General features: G+C 35.8%; 1 protein-coding gene across 1 annotated transcript in view; it reads left to right on the top strand.

Moving 5' to 3' along the window:
• The window catches only part of dtwd2 (DTW motif tRNA-uridine aminocarboxypropyltransferase 2), a 57,357-nt gene extending 38,859 nt beyond the window's left edge, over nt 1-18,498 (top strand). The window contains exons 5-6 of the mRNA XM_088911503.1: nt 12,663-12,791; nt 16,386-18,498. Coding sequence (XP_088767629.1) covers nt 12,663-12,791; nt 16,386-16,556 — 300 coding nt within the window. The 3' untranslated portion in view covers nt 16,557-18,498. The remainder of the gene's footprint in view (nt 1-12,662; nt 12,792-16,385) is intronic.
• Nucleotides 18,499-19,190: the final 692 nt, after the last annotated feature.

The raw sequence follows: 19,190 nt of genomic DNA, 5'->3' as shown, positions 1-19,190 counted from the left end.
GGAATAAGTAGGATTATGTGTCCTGCATTATGTACCAGAGCATAAACATTCTATAGAACAATACACCTCATCATTTTAGTGTGATTTGGTTGGAGACACTATATTTTAAAGTTTGTAATTCTCCTTCATATATGGTTGATTATATGTTACAATGGGTTTGTCAGAATAATCACTACTTTCTGCATTGATAGAAAGTAGGGAAGTAGATGAGATCATTTGGAGAGAATGTGTAAAAAATATTTGCCATGTGTATATACAAAATAATTAGCAAAATGTACAATAAATGCAAAATAGATTAAGAAAATATTTTTGGGAAAATACTTGAATCTAGGGCGGCACGGTGGTTGTGGTTAGAATTCCTACCTCTCAAGTTCTGTGGCCTCAGGTTCAGTTTCTGAGGTGCTATAGTATCCGTGTGGAGTTTGTATATTCTCCTCATGTTCGCTTGGGTTTCGTGCCACAGTCCAATCCCATGCTGGTAGGTTAATTGGCTTCTGTAAAACTGGCCCTGGTGTGAGTGTGAGCATGTTTGTGTGTGTGCCCTATGCTGTACAAGGTGTATCCTGCCTAGTGTCCATTGCTTGCAAAGATAGGCTCTGGCACATCATGGCCCTGTACTGGATAAAGCAGTTAAGGAAATGGATGAATGGGTGAATGCTTAAAACTGACCTAAACTGAGAACTGTAACGGTGCCTAGCGTGACCTAAGGACAAGGTGACAGTGTATGCGTAATAAAATTGTATAGCGTAGAAGTGCTTTCATTATTGGAGGTTCTAAGTTAAGTTCAGAAACACTGAGTATTAAGGTTGATTTTAAATGCCTTTCAGCCTTGGCTTGTGAAAGGCAGGTGGTTTGCACTAGATCAAAAAAATTGCAAGAGGCAGGGGACTCACAAGAAGGCTTTGAAGTATAAACCATTCTTCTTATTTTGAGAAATGGAGAGCAGTATGATATTTATGGGCCTTAGTCTGTAATTCCAGATGCTGAAACCCTGTGAAAAAAACAGTTTATCTGTAAATGTTTTGCTAGGGTAGATAGGTGCAGGTCACAGGTGGTGTAAAAGACACGAAAGACCCATTCGAAACAGCTGTCACCGTTGGCAAAGGTGATATTCCAAAGGTAGCAAATGTGGTTGGCACAGCAGGCACAATTAGTTCTTGGAGAAAGACCTGCCAGTTTACACAGCAGGTACATTTGGTGATATGGAGACCTGTTCAGTCATACAACTGACTCCTAAGACATTGTGGGTTTTAGCATTTTGGTTAATACATTGATATCATTGTCATAGTTGAAGCAGATGGCACATACACAATTAACCTGCTAATATTTATTGGATTACCCATAGCAGAATTGTAATACTGGTTGGTATCATGCAGGCACATTTACATATAAATTGAAAAGGAATGCAAATCTTCTCATCCTGAATTGAAAAATAAATTTGGAATTTGTTGGGAGCCTGACCAGAAAAAGTAAATCCTATAATTCAATGTTGTGGATAATGAAGGTAAGGTTATTGATTGCATTACATCAAACCTTAACATCAAACCTTAACTGATACTGTATATGTTTATGTATATGTTTATTACATTTTACCCTAACAACTGGATGGAAGGTCTTAACAAGGCACAATTTGGCTGTCATGAGTGTGTGTTCATGTAGATGGTTTGTTTTATTATGGGCACCTCTGACAGAAGGGCTGTTTGCGACACCTTGGGGGACTCTTGAATAGTTCAAGCGGTCTCTGGCCCATTGCCAACCTGCAAGGGTATTTCTGCTTTGGACTCGTTTGATAGAAAAGGAATACCTAATGTAAGTGAGGTGCTCAGACTCCCTGTAGAGCTTGTGCAGACAGATTATTCAAGTGGGAGATGAGGCAAAGTGCAGTTAATTACTACTAACTAAGCAGACATAATTCTAGCAGAGCATCAAGAACTGGGTATTAGAAGTTAAAAGAAAATTGCCTTATTTGATTTGATTGCCATAAACCAGCACAACAATCTGTACGTGAATGCATTAATACAGTATATTACAGTACAATGTCAAGATGTTGTTCACCTGAACTGAAGTGATGCACACCAGTATCTTTGTAAGTTAAATATTAGTCTGCCACCATTCTATTATACTGCTTACAATTATTATTACTGTTATATGACATAGTATTATTCATCTACATTGTTCTTTAACACAAAGGGTAAGACATGAATAATAGATAAAGTATGGCTGTCAAATGCATGTAGTATTCCACTATTTTGCCTTTTTTGTTCGCCACACCACTAAAAAGAAAATTGCGTTCTTCCTCATTTACTATGCAGCACTGAAACCATTAGACTGTTAAAAAAGTGCATAACACTTCTGTTGCCTTGCCGCCTTCATGTTTAACTTCATTGCTCAGAACCTCCAATTATATTTGCTTGTATGTGAGTGTTCTTGTGTAAGTGTGTTTTTTTTCTAATGAGGGGAAGGTGTTAAAATGATTCTGTGGGGAATATTTCTGAAAATTAGAGTGGTTGTTTGTGCCAAACTGCTCTTCATTTAAGTGTGTAGATTTATTTTTTCTTCTTTCAATACACAATTTCATGTAAGACATATGTACAGCAGTATATATCTTAGTTATATGTATGGTATGAGCATCAACAATTTAGTCAAATTGTCTAGTATGTATAAATCAGTATCATGTTCTAGCATTATAACAGCACTATTATTACAAGAGTTTTGTAATTAACAGCTTAGATTTGATGAAGGAGCTTGTAGCAATTTTTAATTCACATTGAGCAGAATGTTAAAAAACGTGGACATAAATAACCGAAATTGAACTTTACATGAGTAAACAATATAAAGTGTTGTAGTGGTTAATCCATCACATTTACCAACCAATGTCAATTATGTCTTGTCATAGTATAATTTGTTCTCCATACATGCTAAAAGAAAAAAAAACATACCTTTGTATTGCAAAACATTGATGTGCAAGGATTAACTGTTGGCTTCAAACAAAAATACTGTTTTCAAAATTTCAAAACCAACAATGATTTTTTTGTGATTAAAGAAGGAAAAACAATACATTAAATGAGTAGAACATTTTTAAATACCAAGATGTTTGCACAGCATTATAAATGAGAAGAGTTTTGTATTTTAAATACAAAATTTGTACCAATGTAAATGAAATTCCAGTTTTATGGATAGACAGATACGATGTCTATAGAGGAGTCTGGCTGGCATGATTTAAACTACAATTGCTGATTTTTTTAATAGCTTTGCATATCCCCTAAAATAAAATACTTTGGGAAAACATTGAAAGATTAGAACAACTGTGAAAATTGTGACACAGTACTGTTGATTCTGTGCTTTAAAACACATTTATTGTGCACAATAAGTGACAAAACAGAGGCTTAACAATGTTAATTGCTTCACAATTATGTGGCTTGCATCATTTGTATTCAGTCTGGTATGTCTGGCCCATTTACACCTTTGAGTGATGAACAAATCTCAAGGGCTGCAGTCTGACAGTGAGGCATGTGAAGAAACCGCTCCTTGATTAAAAGCCAGAAAAATATATTTTCTTGCAAAATGCGAATGGACTGATCTCTGTAGAAATCGCTCACTTTGTGCAGAGTGAGTGGTCTTTCAACCCATATCAGAGATTGCCTCTTTTCTATTAATTTTCCTTAGTGACACACTGGTTGGAACTCATTTGCCAGCTGGCAGAAGGCTTATGGCTTTTTCATATATCCTTGGAGGAATTCTGCCTTTCTTTTAAGATTGGACATCAAGCTGGGCTCTTTTGAGACCTTAAGCAGCAGTGTGTTTGAAAAGGTTAATTTGTACAAAGGCAGATTGAAAGCTTAATCATTAATCTTAAGATTTTAGATGTACATTAATAAAAATATTATTCCTAATCTAAAGGTTCAATGCCTTAACAAAGAAACAGCTTTTCAATCAACTAAGCATATGTACCGGTATGCCCTTATCTTCTTACTTCACAGCTTATTTTTAACAAAAAAACAAATTCCTGATTTTTATTCCTTTCATGAAGGAAACCAGATTTCCACCCTCAATGTGTTAGAAATAATTATATTCAGAGTTAATTAAAGTTAAATAACTGAGACAATATGTGTAATTAATTAGCTCTCTTCTGCTCATGACCCTGTTCTCAAATTTTGGATTCTACTCCATGAATGAATTTTCTTTCCACACTGCTGCTGGATAAATTATTAAAGAAATGGTGCTGAATAAAATATTAATACATAGCCTCACAATCATTTTCTAATGTAAGCAGAGTGAAGAGCCATATTATGGGCCTTTAAAGGGCTTTAATGGAAATAGTCACATAACTTATACATGAAAGTTTCTGTTACTTAAGACGTTTTTATCAAGAACTGAGGTGTAAGCAACCATTTTTTGTTTTGAGACTTGACCTTTTTTTTCAAAACTCTATGACCATAAGGTGCTGTTATAATATGCAGCGTGGCACTTTAAAATACCAAGTGTTTGAAGTCAGAAAAAAAGGCACACACCGGTGAGTGACAGCTGTTGTACAAGAAGCACAGCTTACAGTCCTTCTCCAGGCTGACACACGCTTGTGTCACACAGCTGGTATCGACCCTCTTTTTGTATGGTATGCCTCACAGAAGGAAGGTGTCACTCTCCTTCATCGCTTCCTTTCCATGACCTATTTGTTGACTGGAAGAATTCATTCTTCAAAAAGACACAGTGGGGGAAAAAAATATGCTGCCTTACAGTTCAGTCACTCTGAAATTTCATATTACTATTTTCTGAAATGTTTAGTGCAGTACTAGGAAACCTATTACTCTTGCTGCTTGTTTGATTTTCCCTTTCTCACTAGAAAACCAATTTTTACTCTTGTTTCAGGTCATGCTGAAGTACAGTATATGCATTACAGAGTGATTTTCTTTATATTTTGTGTGGAAAAAAAACATTTTTACTTTCCCAAAATGGATCACTTTAAAGATAAAAGAATAGATTATTGAACTGCCCAGCATGATGTGATGGCTTTCTAACAAAAATTGATGTGAGGTGAGCATTCTTTGTGAATGAGAGGGAAAATTCCCTTAAACTACGAATCCTAATTGAACACATACCATATTAAAAGAAGGTGCAATAGAACAAAATGATAACTCTGTACCTGTTTAGCTAACACATTGTTACGCTTTCATAGTTGTTCATATTCTGGACATTTTGCCAAACAACTTTAGCAGTGCTACCCCATGTTTGCCTGTTCATTCCTCGTCCTCTAAATTAAAGCAAGTGTGTAACAGTTATACTAATCTTTTTTACCCTTATGACATTTCAGCTGGGCTGAGGTCAGAGTACTGGTGAGACCTGCTTGTTCATTATTGAGTAACTGAATCTACGTCCGACCTTTATAATGTTGAAATACTAACCTTTCACGTACAAGTTACCTTGCTGAGTGTATTGCATGAACCTGGAAGAAGTGAAGATACATCTGTTCCTTGCCACACAGCTCAGGGTCCTGGGTTCAGTCCCAGCTTAGAGCTCCAGAGTGTGGACATTGCATGTACACCCCTTTTTATGTGGGATGTGCCACTGTAGAACTGGGGGTGGGTAATTGTATCGGGGGTGGGGGGTTCCAGTAGTCAGTACTACTGTACTTACAGCACTGTAAGGAAACGGAAACAAAGGTGCCTGAGGACATGAGAGGACATGAATAGGCTCCTCTCATTTATTGCCATTCTGATGTTCAAAATATGTTACTTAGTATTAGCATATGCTGTATCATGTATGTTTTGACTCATTCTTTTATTCCTATTTTTTCAAGTTGTAGAATTTACGTTTTGCCTGAATGTACATGTTCACTTTACACTAGTATTATTATAAACTAAACACTTGAGCTCAAGGCACATATTAAAATACCCATTTCAAAATTGTTTGATGTAATTAGTGTCAATGTCATTTTTAATGTTTAAGTTGTGTTTTGGTTGTGAATAATAATATTCAATTTAATAATGCCCAGTGTCAATGTTTTGTACTTTTAGTGTGAAATGGGTAGATTTTTATTTGACACACAATGGAAAAGGGAAATTGGATTATTCTATTTGTACTCTAATTTAGAAACTTATTTAGAAACTTCCTGAGAGTTCTTTTGTGTACTGTTCAGGAGTTCTATTGTTAGAACAACACTCTGTCCACTCTACAGCACTCAAAACCAAATGCATGGTTCTAATAGAAAAATGAGACTTAGTCCATAAAAAATGTAAGAGCAGAAAAAGGTGGAAAACACTCAGTTCATATACTGATAGTAAGTCACTGAAATAGATGGTTTAAAAATTAATGAGGATATTCGTGTGCTGGTGTTCAAGACAAAATTATTTATTCAACAGGAGTCGTGCACGGTTGTTATTAAATCAACGTGCTTATTCATGCCTCACCTCACAGTTTGTCAGGATTGCAGGGTGTTAGGGACAAGAACTTCCATAACTCATCTACTCTGGAAGTGTCAGCAATTTAATCTTGATGCAAAAGACTGAGGTAGGAAAAATATTCTGTTAAAGATCAGGAAAGAGAACTTTTCGTGAGATCCACTTATGACAATTTCATGACAGCAAGTCCCCACTGAACCCCTGAGCCAGGAGCTTTTAAACTGTCACTTCAGATTACAGCGATACAGCAGAAAGCGAACTGATTTATTTATGCTCTGATGCAAATCTCTGTTTGCTTGTTTGGTCTGGCTCTAAAGCAGCAGGTTTGAGTTGATGATGGGTTCTCAAATCTTTCTTTAGACACGAAACATATTTAGTGATTGTATAGCTGGGCAATCAGGAAACTGAAGAAACCATCCTCTCATTTTAAATGCTGATACCAATATTAGGGTTTTCACTTCAATCTTTCCACCTCTTTTTGTTTTTGAACTGTACTTTTTCTTGGTACATAACTGTGAAGGCAGCAGTGAACCAGAGCTATGCTCATCAGTAACCAAATCCTGAAGTCTTCCCTCTTCAACTGCCTCTCGCTCTCAAAAGTTAAGCTACTGCCACACCCCTAGGCTTTTGCACATGAACTCAGAGCATTTTGACACTGATTCTGCTTACGGTGGACTCCCTAATGGCAACAGCTCTCTAGCTACAGTATTTCCTAAGCCAGGCATGATTCTTCTCATACACAACAACAAGCTGCTGACTCATTTCCTCCACTCCAGCCAGTCTGCTTGCACACAGCTAAGTGCACTAAAGCTGTTTGGTCATCTCTCCCTCTGTGTGATGGTGTCAAATCAATTGCTCTGTCAGAGAGCCAGGAGTGGACAGGCAACACCCACTCCTCTCCTCATACAGTCCCTTTCAGTCCTATTTCCTGTCCTCTGATCCTTCAGGTTCCTCTTTCACTCTAACTTGTAGCTGCCAGCGCCAGCTTCCCCATGGCCCATCAGCCTACAATCACCATCGCATGCCTAAAACACTAAACTCACTACCACACGCCAGCAACTAGATAGACCCTTCACCACTCTTCACGTACAGATCCGGGTCCCTCTGGTCAAACATCTGCTCTCGAGTCTTCACACACTTTACTAACTCAGGCATGACAAACAGTCGACCGCAGATTCCAATAGCGCGCTGTTACTTTCGTTCACTGTCTCCGTCCGGAGAAAGTCATGTTCCTTCCTGGGAGCCCTGATCTAAAGGTTCCCTACCTCAGGGGAGTCTTAAGTAAATCCCCTGCAGGATTTATAACCTGCAGATCTGTTGGAACCACCTTGTCAGATAAGTTGCAGTCTCCTTAACGTACTCAGTTCCTGCACACTATTCATACTAACGCAGCCACCAAAGTTCTAGTTCTTACACAGGGTTCTTACCCTTTTTCTTCAGGGGCTGGCAGCATTTCATGCAACCTGCAATGCTTTCTCATACACCTGCCATGTACTGTATGCTCCAGGTTCCCCAGCTTCCGTAGCTCAGGGCCGGCAGTCTTGTGGCCACACCCCCATGTGCTGGGTAACACACTAACATCACTTGCCAGCACCTCATTATCTCGGGGACCAGTGAGTCGTACTGCCTCTCCTGCTGAAGAAGATGGAGTCTTAGTCACATATGTCTGTAGTAATTTGAAAAGTTAAAGAATAACATTTTAATTTCTGTTTTCTTCTGTGTATTTTTTATACTTTGTTTCTTGCTAAACGTCCAACTTACCATTTTGCTCCGTACAACACCGTAAAAAGAAGTGCATGTCTTATTGCATTGCCTTTAGCAGTTACTAATGAGCCAGTTACTTTGGTTTTTTGGGTATTGGTTACTTAATTTCTTTATAAATGAATTTGATCATGCTGCAACTTTTTCATTATCCAGAACTAAATAAAGCATAAATCTACTGTATAGTTTCTAATAGGCAACAGAGAAAAAAAAAATTTGAGCAACGAAATTAACTTAGCTCTGTATTTATGCCTTATGTCTAAAGGAAAATAAAATATATAGATTCTGGACATTGATAAAATGTTTTGGTGTCAATTTGCTGTCCAGAAATTCTAGAAAATCAAGTGTTTAATGTGGAGCAATGCACAGTGGCAGTTGGCATGCCAGAAATTATGCAAGAAGAAAAATGGAAGTCAATAAAATGTTTAAAATAGTGGAAAGGCAGCACGAATAATGGTATCCATGCAGAAATTATGAAACATAGAGGTGAAGTTACAACATCAGGATTCAAAAGACTGTATAATGTCATATGGAAAGCAGTGCACATGCTGGCTGAGTGATGAAATATAATACCATTACCATAATACCATTACCAAAGAAAGAAAGAATACACACACTTTTATATAATAACCTTGCTGTCTTTACTGGGGAAAATACTGGTGACGGTCATTCTTAATCACCTAAAGTATGGACAGTGAACTCAAGAACAGGCAGGATTTCAACATAAACTATCATACTGTGAATGGATGTTAAAACCAATGCTAATTATCTTCCTTGATTTCAAGAACACCTTTCATAGTGTTCACAGTATGGAAAATACTGATGTGGTATAGCATTCTAAAACAGATAGTGAGCAACATTGCAAGTTTCTATGAGGATAACAGTGTGCTTAATGTCTATAGGAATACAGTACATAGGATTGAGACAAGGATGGGTGATGAGAGGGGTTCCAAATAAAAAGAAATCTAGGACTTAAGTGGGTATGGTAAAAAAGATTTTGGAGTCACAATCTGACCTTGACATTGCCAACAATATTGGATTGCTGAAAGCAACATGGAGGGGTGGGTGGGGGTAGAGGAACTAACAACTCATGTGAAAGAAAAATCTGCAAAATTAGGTTTATGCATCAGTACAGAGAAAAAAGTGATTAAAGCTGGAATGTCAGGTGATACATCTAGCACAAGAGTGGATAACAAGAACATTGAAGTCATAGAACTGTTCTGTTATCTTGGCAGCATAATTACAAACAATAGCAGCTGTGATAAAGAAATCTATCATTTAGACTGGTAAAAGCAAACACTGCATTTAGGAAACTGGACAGTGTACAGTATGGATTGAAAATCTAATGGCTGCAGTATAAAAACCAAAACCAGATTATATGGACTGTAGTCTTGACTGTGGTACTATACAAAGCATAGACTTAGCTAATCACAGAAGCCAACATGAAAAATTAGAACCTTGTCATTATAGATGGTTAAGAATAATGGCTCGAATAACGTGAAAAAAAAGGTTAGAGACACAAAATTAGAAAATTGCTGAGATGCAGCTAAACCATCATTGTTTGTAGGGCAGAAGACTGTACAGGGGCCCTGTATGCTCAACAGTATTCACTGATGCAGCAGAATAAAGTTCACTTCAGGTCATATGGGTAACATTTGAGCCAAGTTCCACTTAACAATGAATCAAGGTTCTGTGTAGATCATATGCTTATTGTGGCATATGACAAACTGATTGATAATTGTGTTGGTCTGTGCAGGACAGATGAGTTATAACAGAACTTCACTTGTACTGATTGATGGCATCCATACTGCGTAAGACAGAATCTACCACCTGGTGAAAAGCATATATACTGCTTGTATTCCTTCCAGCAGTGGCCACCCAGCTGCTCTACTTTTTCTTTCAATGAAGAATCCCTCTTGATCAATCCAGTTGATGACATGTTCATCAGCACAATTGGTTATTTTTGATCATATCTGTTAAATAAAAGTCACTCTAACTGCTATGAAACATGGACATTTTCCTGTTAACCATTAATTTCTTTCAGTTTCCATCAATGTCCAATATGTATTTTGTGAATTTCCAAGGGCTGTAGTTACATCCCACTGTTCTTAAGCATTCCGTACTGCAGGTGCAAACTATCCAGCTGGGAGTTATTTCCTTCCCAGTTGCATGATAAATAAAATGATGAAGAAAGAAGAGAAAAAATAACTTGTTTTGCTGCTGAGGGGGTGGGGTGCAAGTAGCCTTGCTCTGCTAACCTGCATTGCATGCTAATGGGAGCACTGAGCAGTTAAATTAGCATTGTCCGAAGAAAAGCATCCGAATTGCAGTAATCCCCCTCCCCCTCCCAAAACCCTCCATACCATAAAAGTAAACACATGGTTCACACACTTTTGAAAAATAATACAATGTAATAAATAGCAAATTAGATTTAGTTTCGCAAGAAATATTAATGAATACATTTTAATAAAATAAGACGCAGCAAAGTCTCCATGGAGATTAAGGCAATGTTTTTAAATAGACAAATCTAAGTCGGTTGAAATCTTTTAATCGTGATCTCATAAATTGTGGTTAATCTTAATAAAATCTTTCCGAAGAACCAGAAAGCACATACAGTAGCACTAGATTATGGAAGGCTTTTACCCTTAAAGCCACAAATTAAAACACAGATGCAGAATGATACCAGTTTGGAGAGGTTTCTGTTGAGTCTTCAAAGTTTCATCACAAGGGGTAGTGATTTAATTTACATTCTGTGTGGACAGGACCGTTTTAGCTTTGACATTTTATGCATTTTTCTTCAGCAAGGACTGAAGTTGCAAATATTGAAAAAACATTGTTACATTATTTTGTGAAGTTAGGATTTAACATTACATGTCTTCCTTAATTGGTATCTCGTGAGTTTTTGCCCTCTTAAGTGGTGGTACCTCAAGAATAATAGAAGATACCTAACATAACTTTTACCTACCTTTTCATTTTTTGTTTTCTTTGATATAATAAAGTTAATAGAATTAATACTTTAGAATATCTCTTATAAATAAAGATCATATACTGTTTATGTGCAACAACATCAAGCACAAAATGGAGTGGACATAAGCACAGCAGTATCTAGAACCTTGGATTTATGCTTTGTGCACAGATTCCAGGCCAACATGCAGAATACTGATTTTGTGGGAAAACTGGACAATTACGCTTTGTTTGAGGGATTCAATTCTAATGTGGCAAGACTGTACATATTGTATCTACTGTGAACTAAATGTTCAAAACTGTGAAAGTGTGTAAAATCATTTCACTAGTGGGAGGAGAGAAAGCGTGTCTAATATCTCAGCAGTAAGCTTCTACTAACAGCATCTCTTGCACTGAGCAAAACAGATGATCCCTTGGGGCAGTTTTTCTGGTGACCAATAGATTTTCATTAACTTCAACACCATTTATCACACTTTCAAAACAGTGGGGTTTATCCATTTCTTTCAGTAACAGCTTCAATTACTGCATGCTAAAAACTGAAATTATTTTTTTCCAGCAGGATGTACTGTGAGTTGTTTTTTGGGAAGAAACCAAGGATAAAAAACAAAGTTCTATTTTCTGGGTAGATGTAGCATCTAACAAAACTTCTAACAGCAGTATAGTACTTTAACAACTGAACTGCTCAAGTGTGAGTGATTTTAATGAAAATTGAACTTCATTTGGCACCACATTGGGCTTATAAAGCCCTATTTTAATTCATATAGAAATAGATCACAAGCAGTGATAAATATATCTATATCTATAATAAAGATAACTAAAAAAAACTGCATACAATTATTTTGTGAGATTAAATCATTGAAACATAAAACATTTATATTTCAAGCAATTGAAATTAAACAAAGCGGAATTCTGTTATTACTTTATTGATTCTTCAGATTAATTTTCAGTCTTTTTCAGAATTAATAAAACTGTGTCTATAAAATAAAATCTTTATACTCTGAGGCAGGGAATAATTGTTTGATGACATTTTGAGAAGAAATGTCAGTAGCAGAAATTAAGCATTGTTTTTAAACAACAGTTTATAAAATAAATCTGACCCCCTGTAATTATCTGAAATGAATGTTTTGCATCTTAATACTTTGAAGGCATTTATCTTAAGGTTTATTTGCATAGAAATTACTTGTTATTGAAAAATAGAGCTTTATTCTAAAATGCCTCAATAGTATTATTTTCCTCTGGGAGAGCTTTATCTTTCTCTTTGAATGACTTTTATTTATAGAAACATAAAATTAAAAATCTGTCAAGTCAAGGGACTGATACTCAATTAATTTCCTTAGTTTTACAACAAGTATAATTCCTGTACCAAGGAGTACACCCAAGGGAGATTTTGTGTAGGTACAGAAGAAATGGTTACCCCACTGTGTTCAACGATGGCAAATAAATATATGGGAAATTCGATATGATCCAATATGGGAAAATTGTTGGGTAAGTTGAAATCAAGATGCTGATAAATCACTCTTAAATATGATGCTATTTTCTCAGGTGCAGTTGAAAACTACCCTTTCAAGTCAGTATGTAATCCGTACTCAACCAACCAATACTTGTCTCTCAACACTGGAATGTGCTGCCATTGCTCTTTCAATCATGGAGAAGAATGACTCAATACAAGAGGTGGGTAGGCCTTGTTAATTCTATCAGAAATGTAAACTCTAGCAATATTTGTATCTGTTGCTGTATGTAATGTGGCATTTTATTTCAAATCCAGAAGTTTTGGATGATTTATAAACAAGCATCAACTAGAACATTTTTGACGATTGTCACTAAACCAGTCTCCTTCTACGTCTCAAACTCTCGCGAGATACTGACTAGAGCCCACAAGGAACCAATCTATACTTTAATATTTATAATAATAATTCCTTACGCTTACATAGAACTTTTTTGGACACTTTTTGGACTTGGCCTCGCTCTGGGCCTGGATTCAATTCCAGACCTGGGGTGCTATCTGTGTAGAGTTTGTACATAAGTGTCCTCTGGGTGCTCCATTTGCTCCCACAATCCAAAGACATACTGATTGGGTAATTGACTTCTGGAAAATTGGCCCTGGTGCGAGTGTGTGTTTGTTTCTGTCTGTGTGTGCCCTGTGTGTGATGGTGCTTTTATATGAAACATATAATTGTTCATTAATTTATGGGATTCTTGTGTTTTTGGTTCCTACAAATTATATCAAATTAAAACTTTTAATTTGAACAATATGGAAAAATAGACTAGATTTTAAATCTATAAATTACATAAAATTCTTGTTTTATTAATGTTTTATGTTAACTGACCTCTCTGTGGCTGGTGTGATAACAGTAATTGTATAGCTACCTATGAAATTACCAGATCTTAAGCTTGTTATTTACATAACAGAAATGATTTTAGTAAAACGTATGTTAGGCAGTACTAGTCTTATTTGTCTCCTAGGCTGCCTATAGTGTCTAAAATGTAAAGTAATCATTGCTACTGATACTGCGGATGAACTATACAGCCCTTGATAAAAAGAAAATATTCATGCTTGCATTTGTGTAATCATGTCTGTTCAAGATGGAATACCTACAGTAGATTGATTTGACTAGGCTGCATGATGCAAGAAACATAACCTGCAGATATTTACATTATCCATTTCTCTCTACAGAAAATACTCTTTCTGTGTTCCACCACAAACTGTTAGAATTCTCACTGGATCTAAATACTACATCATACCTCAGTGTTTTTTTTATGCTTTCTTTTGGAAAAAAAAAGAAAATCCAATAAAATCATTTCTATCTCACTTTTGCAGGCATGATTATTTGAAATAGCTATTCATTTTTGATCTTCTGAATCCAGGTGTTCCTATATACTAATTGAAATGGTCCGATTCTGCTCACAACACCTTTGCTAGAATGTAAGATAGCAAGAGGAGGGGTCCCTCATGCTATATTTCATCCCTGGTCTGGAACTTTCTTCTGGTTGCTTTTAAAGATGCAACTACTGTTTTCTCTCCTTCTGTTTAACTCTAAGATGACAATATTTTTTTTGTTGCAACCAATTTGATATTTGTTATTATCATTAGCTATTTCGTGTGGTCAAAAATTAGTGTCTTCTATGAAACTGAAATTTACTGATTACTGGGTTGGCATATAGTCTGCCATTTTTAGAAAGTGTTGTCTCTGGAGATATAAGGTCATGTACTTTACTATGCACTGGTCATGGTAAGTTCTCTTTTATGATCTAGTTTTGCTTCCTTTTTCTGACATATTTGGGTCTCAAAGTACTTGGCTCCTTCTCCATCTAGTTTGATCAAGGGCCATAATCTCCCAGGAGTTGATGCTGATGTTCAGGATTCTTTGAGAATCTAGAGTCTGACATCTGTACAACCTGACCAGCCTAATGGAGCTGGTGGCAGATACTGTACATATAGATACAATTCAGTGCTATAATCTTCAGAGAGAACTGTAATGTTAGTGCATCTATTCGTCCACTTGATATGTAAATTCTTTTATATATAGCATTGGTGATGTGACTCCAGTCCTGTTCCGTGTCTCGTCTGTATTGTCCAGCTCCGTGCAGTAAAGACTGCATGGTAGACCATCAGTTTGGCTTAATTTTTCAATTCACATTCCTCAAACACCCACTTTTTCAGTTGGTCAAAGATGGCAGTTGTAAATTTTAGTTAATGCTGGATTTCTTTGTCAGTATCAGCCTTCTGTGAAGGATAACTCCCTAAGTTCTGAGAATCACTCTATATTTTTTAGACTTAATTGCAAATCTGAATTGAGGGAGCTGGCACATTTACATTTGAAGTCTCCTAATAGAGAATTTTGGACTGAATAAAAGTCTTAAGTCACATTTTCTGATATGTTTCAGTATGTTGTCAGTTGTCAAGAAATACATTTCTGTCAAGGCATGTATGCAGCATCATTAACATACATAATAAAGTTCAATGACTGAGGTCAGGATGGTTTTAGTTTTAGACCAGAATCATTGAGGGTTAAATAATTTATCATCCATTTGGTAAGTTAGCTGCATTCCATCAGGGAGCCTGTCTGTTATCAAATAAAGAAGCTCAGAAATATTGAAGTAGAGTTGGGGCAATGATACCTTTTTTTTAACTTCTGTCTAGGCTTCAAAGGCCTCTGTAATGGGTCCATTAGTGAGGATTGCTACATGCGTGATCATAAAGCAGGCAAAGGATCCAGATAAATTTTGAAAAATATCCATACTTCAGGGAGATCTTCTGGATTCCCTCATGATTTACAGAGTCAAATGTGTTTTTCTTTATATCAAGTTAAAGTGCCAACTAGAAAGGCTGGTGTTGCTCTAAAACGTTTTCCTTTAATTGATGCTCGGTTATACTGCAGAATGGACTGAGAAGGAAAGAGAGGATTAAAAAAATTGTAACGACTCTGCCAATGATAAACAAAAGAGAGATTCTTCTGTATTTTTTGTAGTTGTCCCTATTCCTTAAGACTGCTAGTCTTGGCATCCTTCAGATCATTCAGATTGACTTTTTTACTTGATCTATATGATGATGCTTAAACATTTCAGTGGAAATTATTTCACTTCCTGTTGCTTTGTTGTTCATGTATTTAATGGATTTAAGTGGCGATAGCATTCAGTTCTTCTATTGTCTCTAATTTGGTGTTGTGGGATGGAATTGAATATTCTATTGTTGACAGTGGATTTTTAATTTAATTTAACAATATCTTCAAAATTATTCTTCCAATGGGCATTAACTGTCTCCATTTTATCGATCTGTTCCTCCCTTCTTCCTTGAGTTTCAAAAGGTACAAGTGGTTTAACTGTTTGTGGAAAGAATACCATATTACATATTACTAGGTTTTATGCTGTTTCTACTTTTGTGGTAACAATGTCATCGATCAGTGAAATGTGTAAACTTCCATTGTAATTATATATTTAGCAAGTAAGTCTAAAGTCAAAATTATGTTCTGCCTAGACAGTAGATCTCTGCTTGTAGCAACAAAACCTAGTAATTTTCAATGTGTGAAATGTTACATAGCACTGATACCAATGAAACACATCCAAGTAGTATAACCCCAAGCAGAAGCATTCATTTAAGTGACCCATATTTTTGCTAACATGGGGTTTCATTTAAAGGTCTTTGTAATTCTCTCTCCCAGTTTCTTAATATCTGTAATATCGTAGGTTCTTTTGTAATATAGAATACTGTGGAGTAATGAATGCTTTACTGTAATATTACTTGTTTTCTTATGTTTTTCCATACAGGTTATTCTGCGTCCTCTCAAGGCTCTGTGCTCTTTTCAGCTTGAGCACGGTGCACAGGTTCACCACAGCAAGGAACATCTTCTCAAAAATGGATTGTATGACAAACCTATGCCAAAGAACAAACGTAAATTGAAACGAATGGAGCGTCTGGTCAGCAATGAAAAAATCTAAGCATATCAATGCTCATTGTTTTCTTTTTGAGTACACAGTGTATTAGTAAGTTATTAGAATCAATAAAGATATAATTAGCTGAGAACTGATTATCTCTGATGACTAATTCCTGCTGATGTTAAAGCATTTGTTATATAATATTTACATGAGTCTATAGATGATAAAGGTGAAGCTCATGCAGCATATTTTATAATAACTGGATTAAATTAATCGATTCATTGGCCGCTCATTGGAAAACAATGCCTTTAAGCATATTATGGAGAGGCTAGATACCATCCTTTTTTTACTTTATATTGTTCTGATTTTTTTTATCATATGCATAAATACTGGGAACGTTTAAATGTTGCTTCTTGTAAACAAAAGTAAACATTTTCATTAGAAAAGTAAAGGTTGCTGAAGTTGAAGTAGTGAGGTTGAGTTTTGATAAGCGGATGTAACTTCAACTTATCTGCCTGAGCTTGGCTTAAAGGCAATTCCAATATGTTTGTAAATATCTTATGTGACCTGAGTGATATCACAAACAAAACAATTCTTATGTAATTCTCTGGCGAACTGAATGACATATTTTTCAAGATTGTGTTATTTGGGAATGATTATTAAACTATGAGTGTGGTACTTCAACATTTTCTTTTCTTATATGTATATGTAGCATTAACTATTTAAAGCCTATAAGGTCTGTTTTAATTATCTAAACAATGATATAAATTACATCTAAACACAGCTTTTTCTTAAATGGTGCATGGGTTTCCTGTGTTCCCCTAAGGCCACTCGTATCAATACCCTTATTAAATATACTGCATTGAGCACAGACATAAATAAAAAATACAATAAACACATGGCTTAGAGCACTCATACTCTGTAAGCATGCTATTGAGAAATGCATCCCAAGAGACCATATCTCCTTCACAGCTTCCTTTCAATTAAATATATTGTATTGTATCTGCCCCTCACATTTATTTATACCCCCATTGAAATAGAATGAAATGGGAACAAAATTAAACAGGAATAAAAACATCTTATATTTTGTAAATTCTCTTCTGTTTTATTAACCATGAGATTCTGGCAATTCTGAGGTGGGATTTGTCATCATTCCTCTTGGTCCTTTATATCATTTGGCTTCTATTGGTAAACTGCCTTCTTGAGTTCCAAAGCACAAATTGATTGGACTGAGGTCTGGATACTGAGATTATTTTAGATTATGTTGTCTTCAGTTATGTATTTCTTTGTTGTTTTCCATGTGGGCTTTTGATCATTGTCATGCTGGAATGTCCATTTTCAGTCCATTAGATCTTCTTGCCAAAGTTTGACACATGTTGATCATAATGCAAGTTCTATGCAAAAATATGAAGGTAACCAGCAATGCTCAGGATGTCAACTTCAAAACTTCTTTACTCAAAGTTGAAGAATTAAATTGTACAGTATAACATAAAGACCCATTTGTGCAGTTACTAAACTTGAAGCTGTGTCTTTACTCACATACCTACATGTGGTTCTGTTTATGTTTTAATTACAATATTTTTATTAACAGAATGACATGTTTTTTGTTTATTAATTTTGTTGAGCTTACTTTTTATAATCATACATTGACTAGGTCATTGTTTATGTTGGGCTCAAACTGTTATTTTGGTACCAATCCTACAAATAGGTTTTCAAGTAGTTTCTCACTTCTGATTCTAAACTAATCTGAGAAGGAAAATTATTACCCGTTCCCCTCCTGCATTTCCTGCATTGTCATATTCATGGCACATTTAGCAGGTGCAGGAGCATAATGTAGACAAGAGTGTGATTTTGTGCTATTTCATCAGCTGCCAAACCACATTTATTTTTCACTCATACTATTCTGTTAGTGAATCATATATTTTATTGTATTACTAGATCTGATTTCTGTTTTGTTGAAGAAGGTATGCATATTTTTACACATTGTTATAAATGTGCATTCTTTTTCAGAAATGTAATTGTTATTACAGAAAATGCTGCTTATTCTTAATTTACTGATTTACTGTATTGTGTGTTGACCTTATATTTCATAAAGCCTTGTTTCAGTTTTTTTTCCAATAAGTATGATGTCTCTTACTTTGTTGTTGCTGGCTATAGGATGAAAATCTTTGGACGTTAGATTAATTCAAATGCACTACATTTACCAAAAAATACGTTTGTATCTACTTCACAGTGTGGTATAAACACAGGTAAGTTTAGTAAAGGGCAATTACAATTGATTGGAGGAGTAATGGGGCATCCACTAAAAGCACTTCAGTCTCACAAGCATGTTACACATGATCCCTGAACTATGGGGCTCAATCTAAAGTCTGAACAAGTACCTTTACTGGTTGGCCCACGGGTTTAGGACTTTAGAAAACAGTACTGAGCGCTTTGCCACTGAAAGGAACACAGCTTCAGGATCATAAGGCTTTGTACTACCATTAAAGCTTCCAAGTAATTTTAATGATGATGGATCTGTCTACCACTAGAGAAATTACCTTGAATATTAAGGTACATCAGCTCTACAGTCTTTGGCAGAGCCTTACATACTTTGCTAAAACACAGCACAGCAAATGTGTCAACTTCAGTGGCTGTGAAAAGATTACATTGCTTCTTTAAATCTTGATAAAACATTGTCTTTTTCCTTTCCAGGAA

This window comes from Atractosteus spatula, chromosome 3 (genome assembly GCF_055471065.1).
Source record: "Atractosteus spatula isolate fAtrSpa1 chromosome 3, fAtrSpa1.hap1, whole genome shotgun sequence".
Taxonomy (NCBI): domain Eukaryota; kingdom Metazoa; phylum Chordata; class Actinopteri; order Semionotiformes; family Lepisosteidae; genus Atractosteus; species Atractosteus spatula.
The sequence above is the reverse complement of the archived record's forward strand: the minus strand, read 5'-3'. Positions and strand labels throughout refer to the sequence as shown.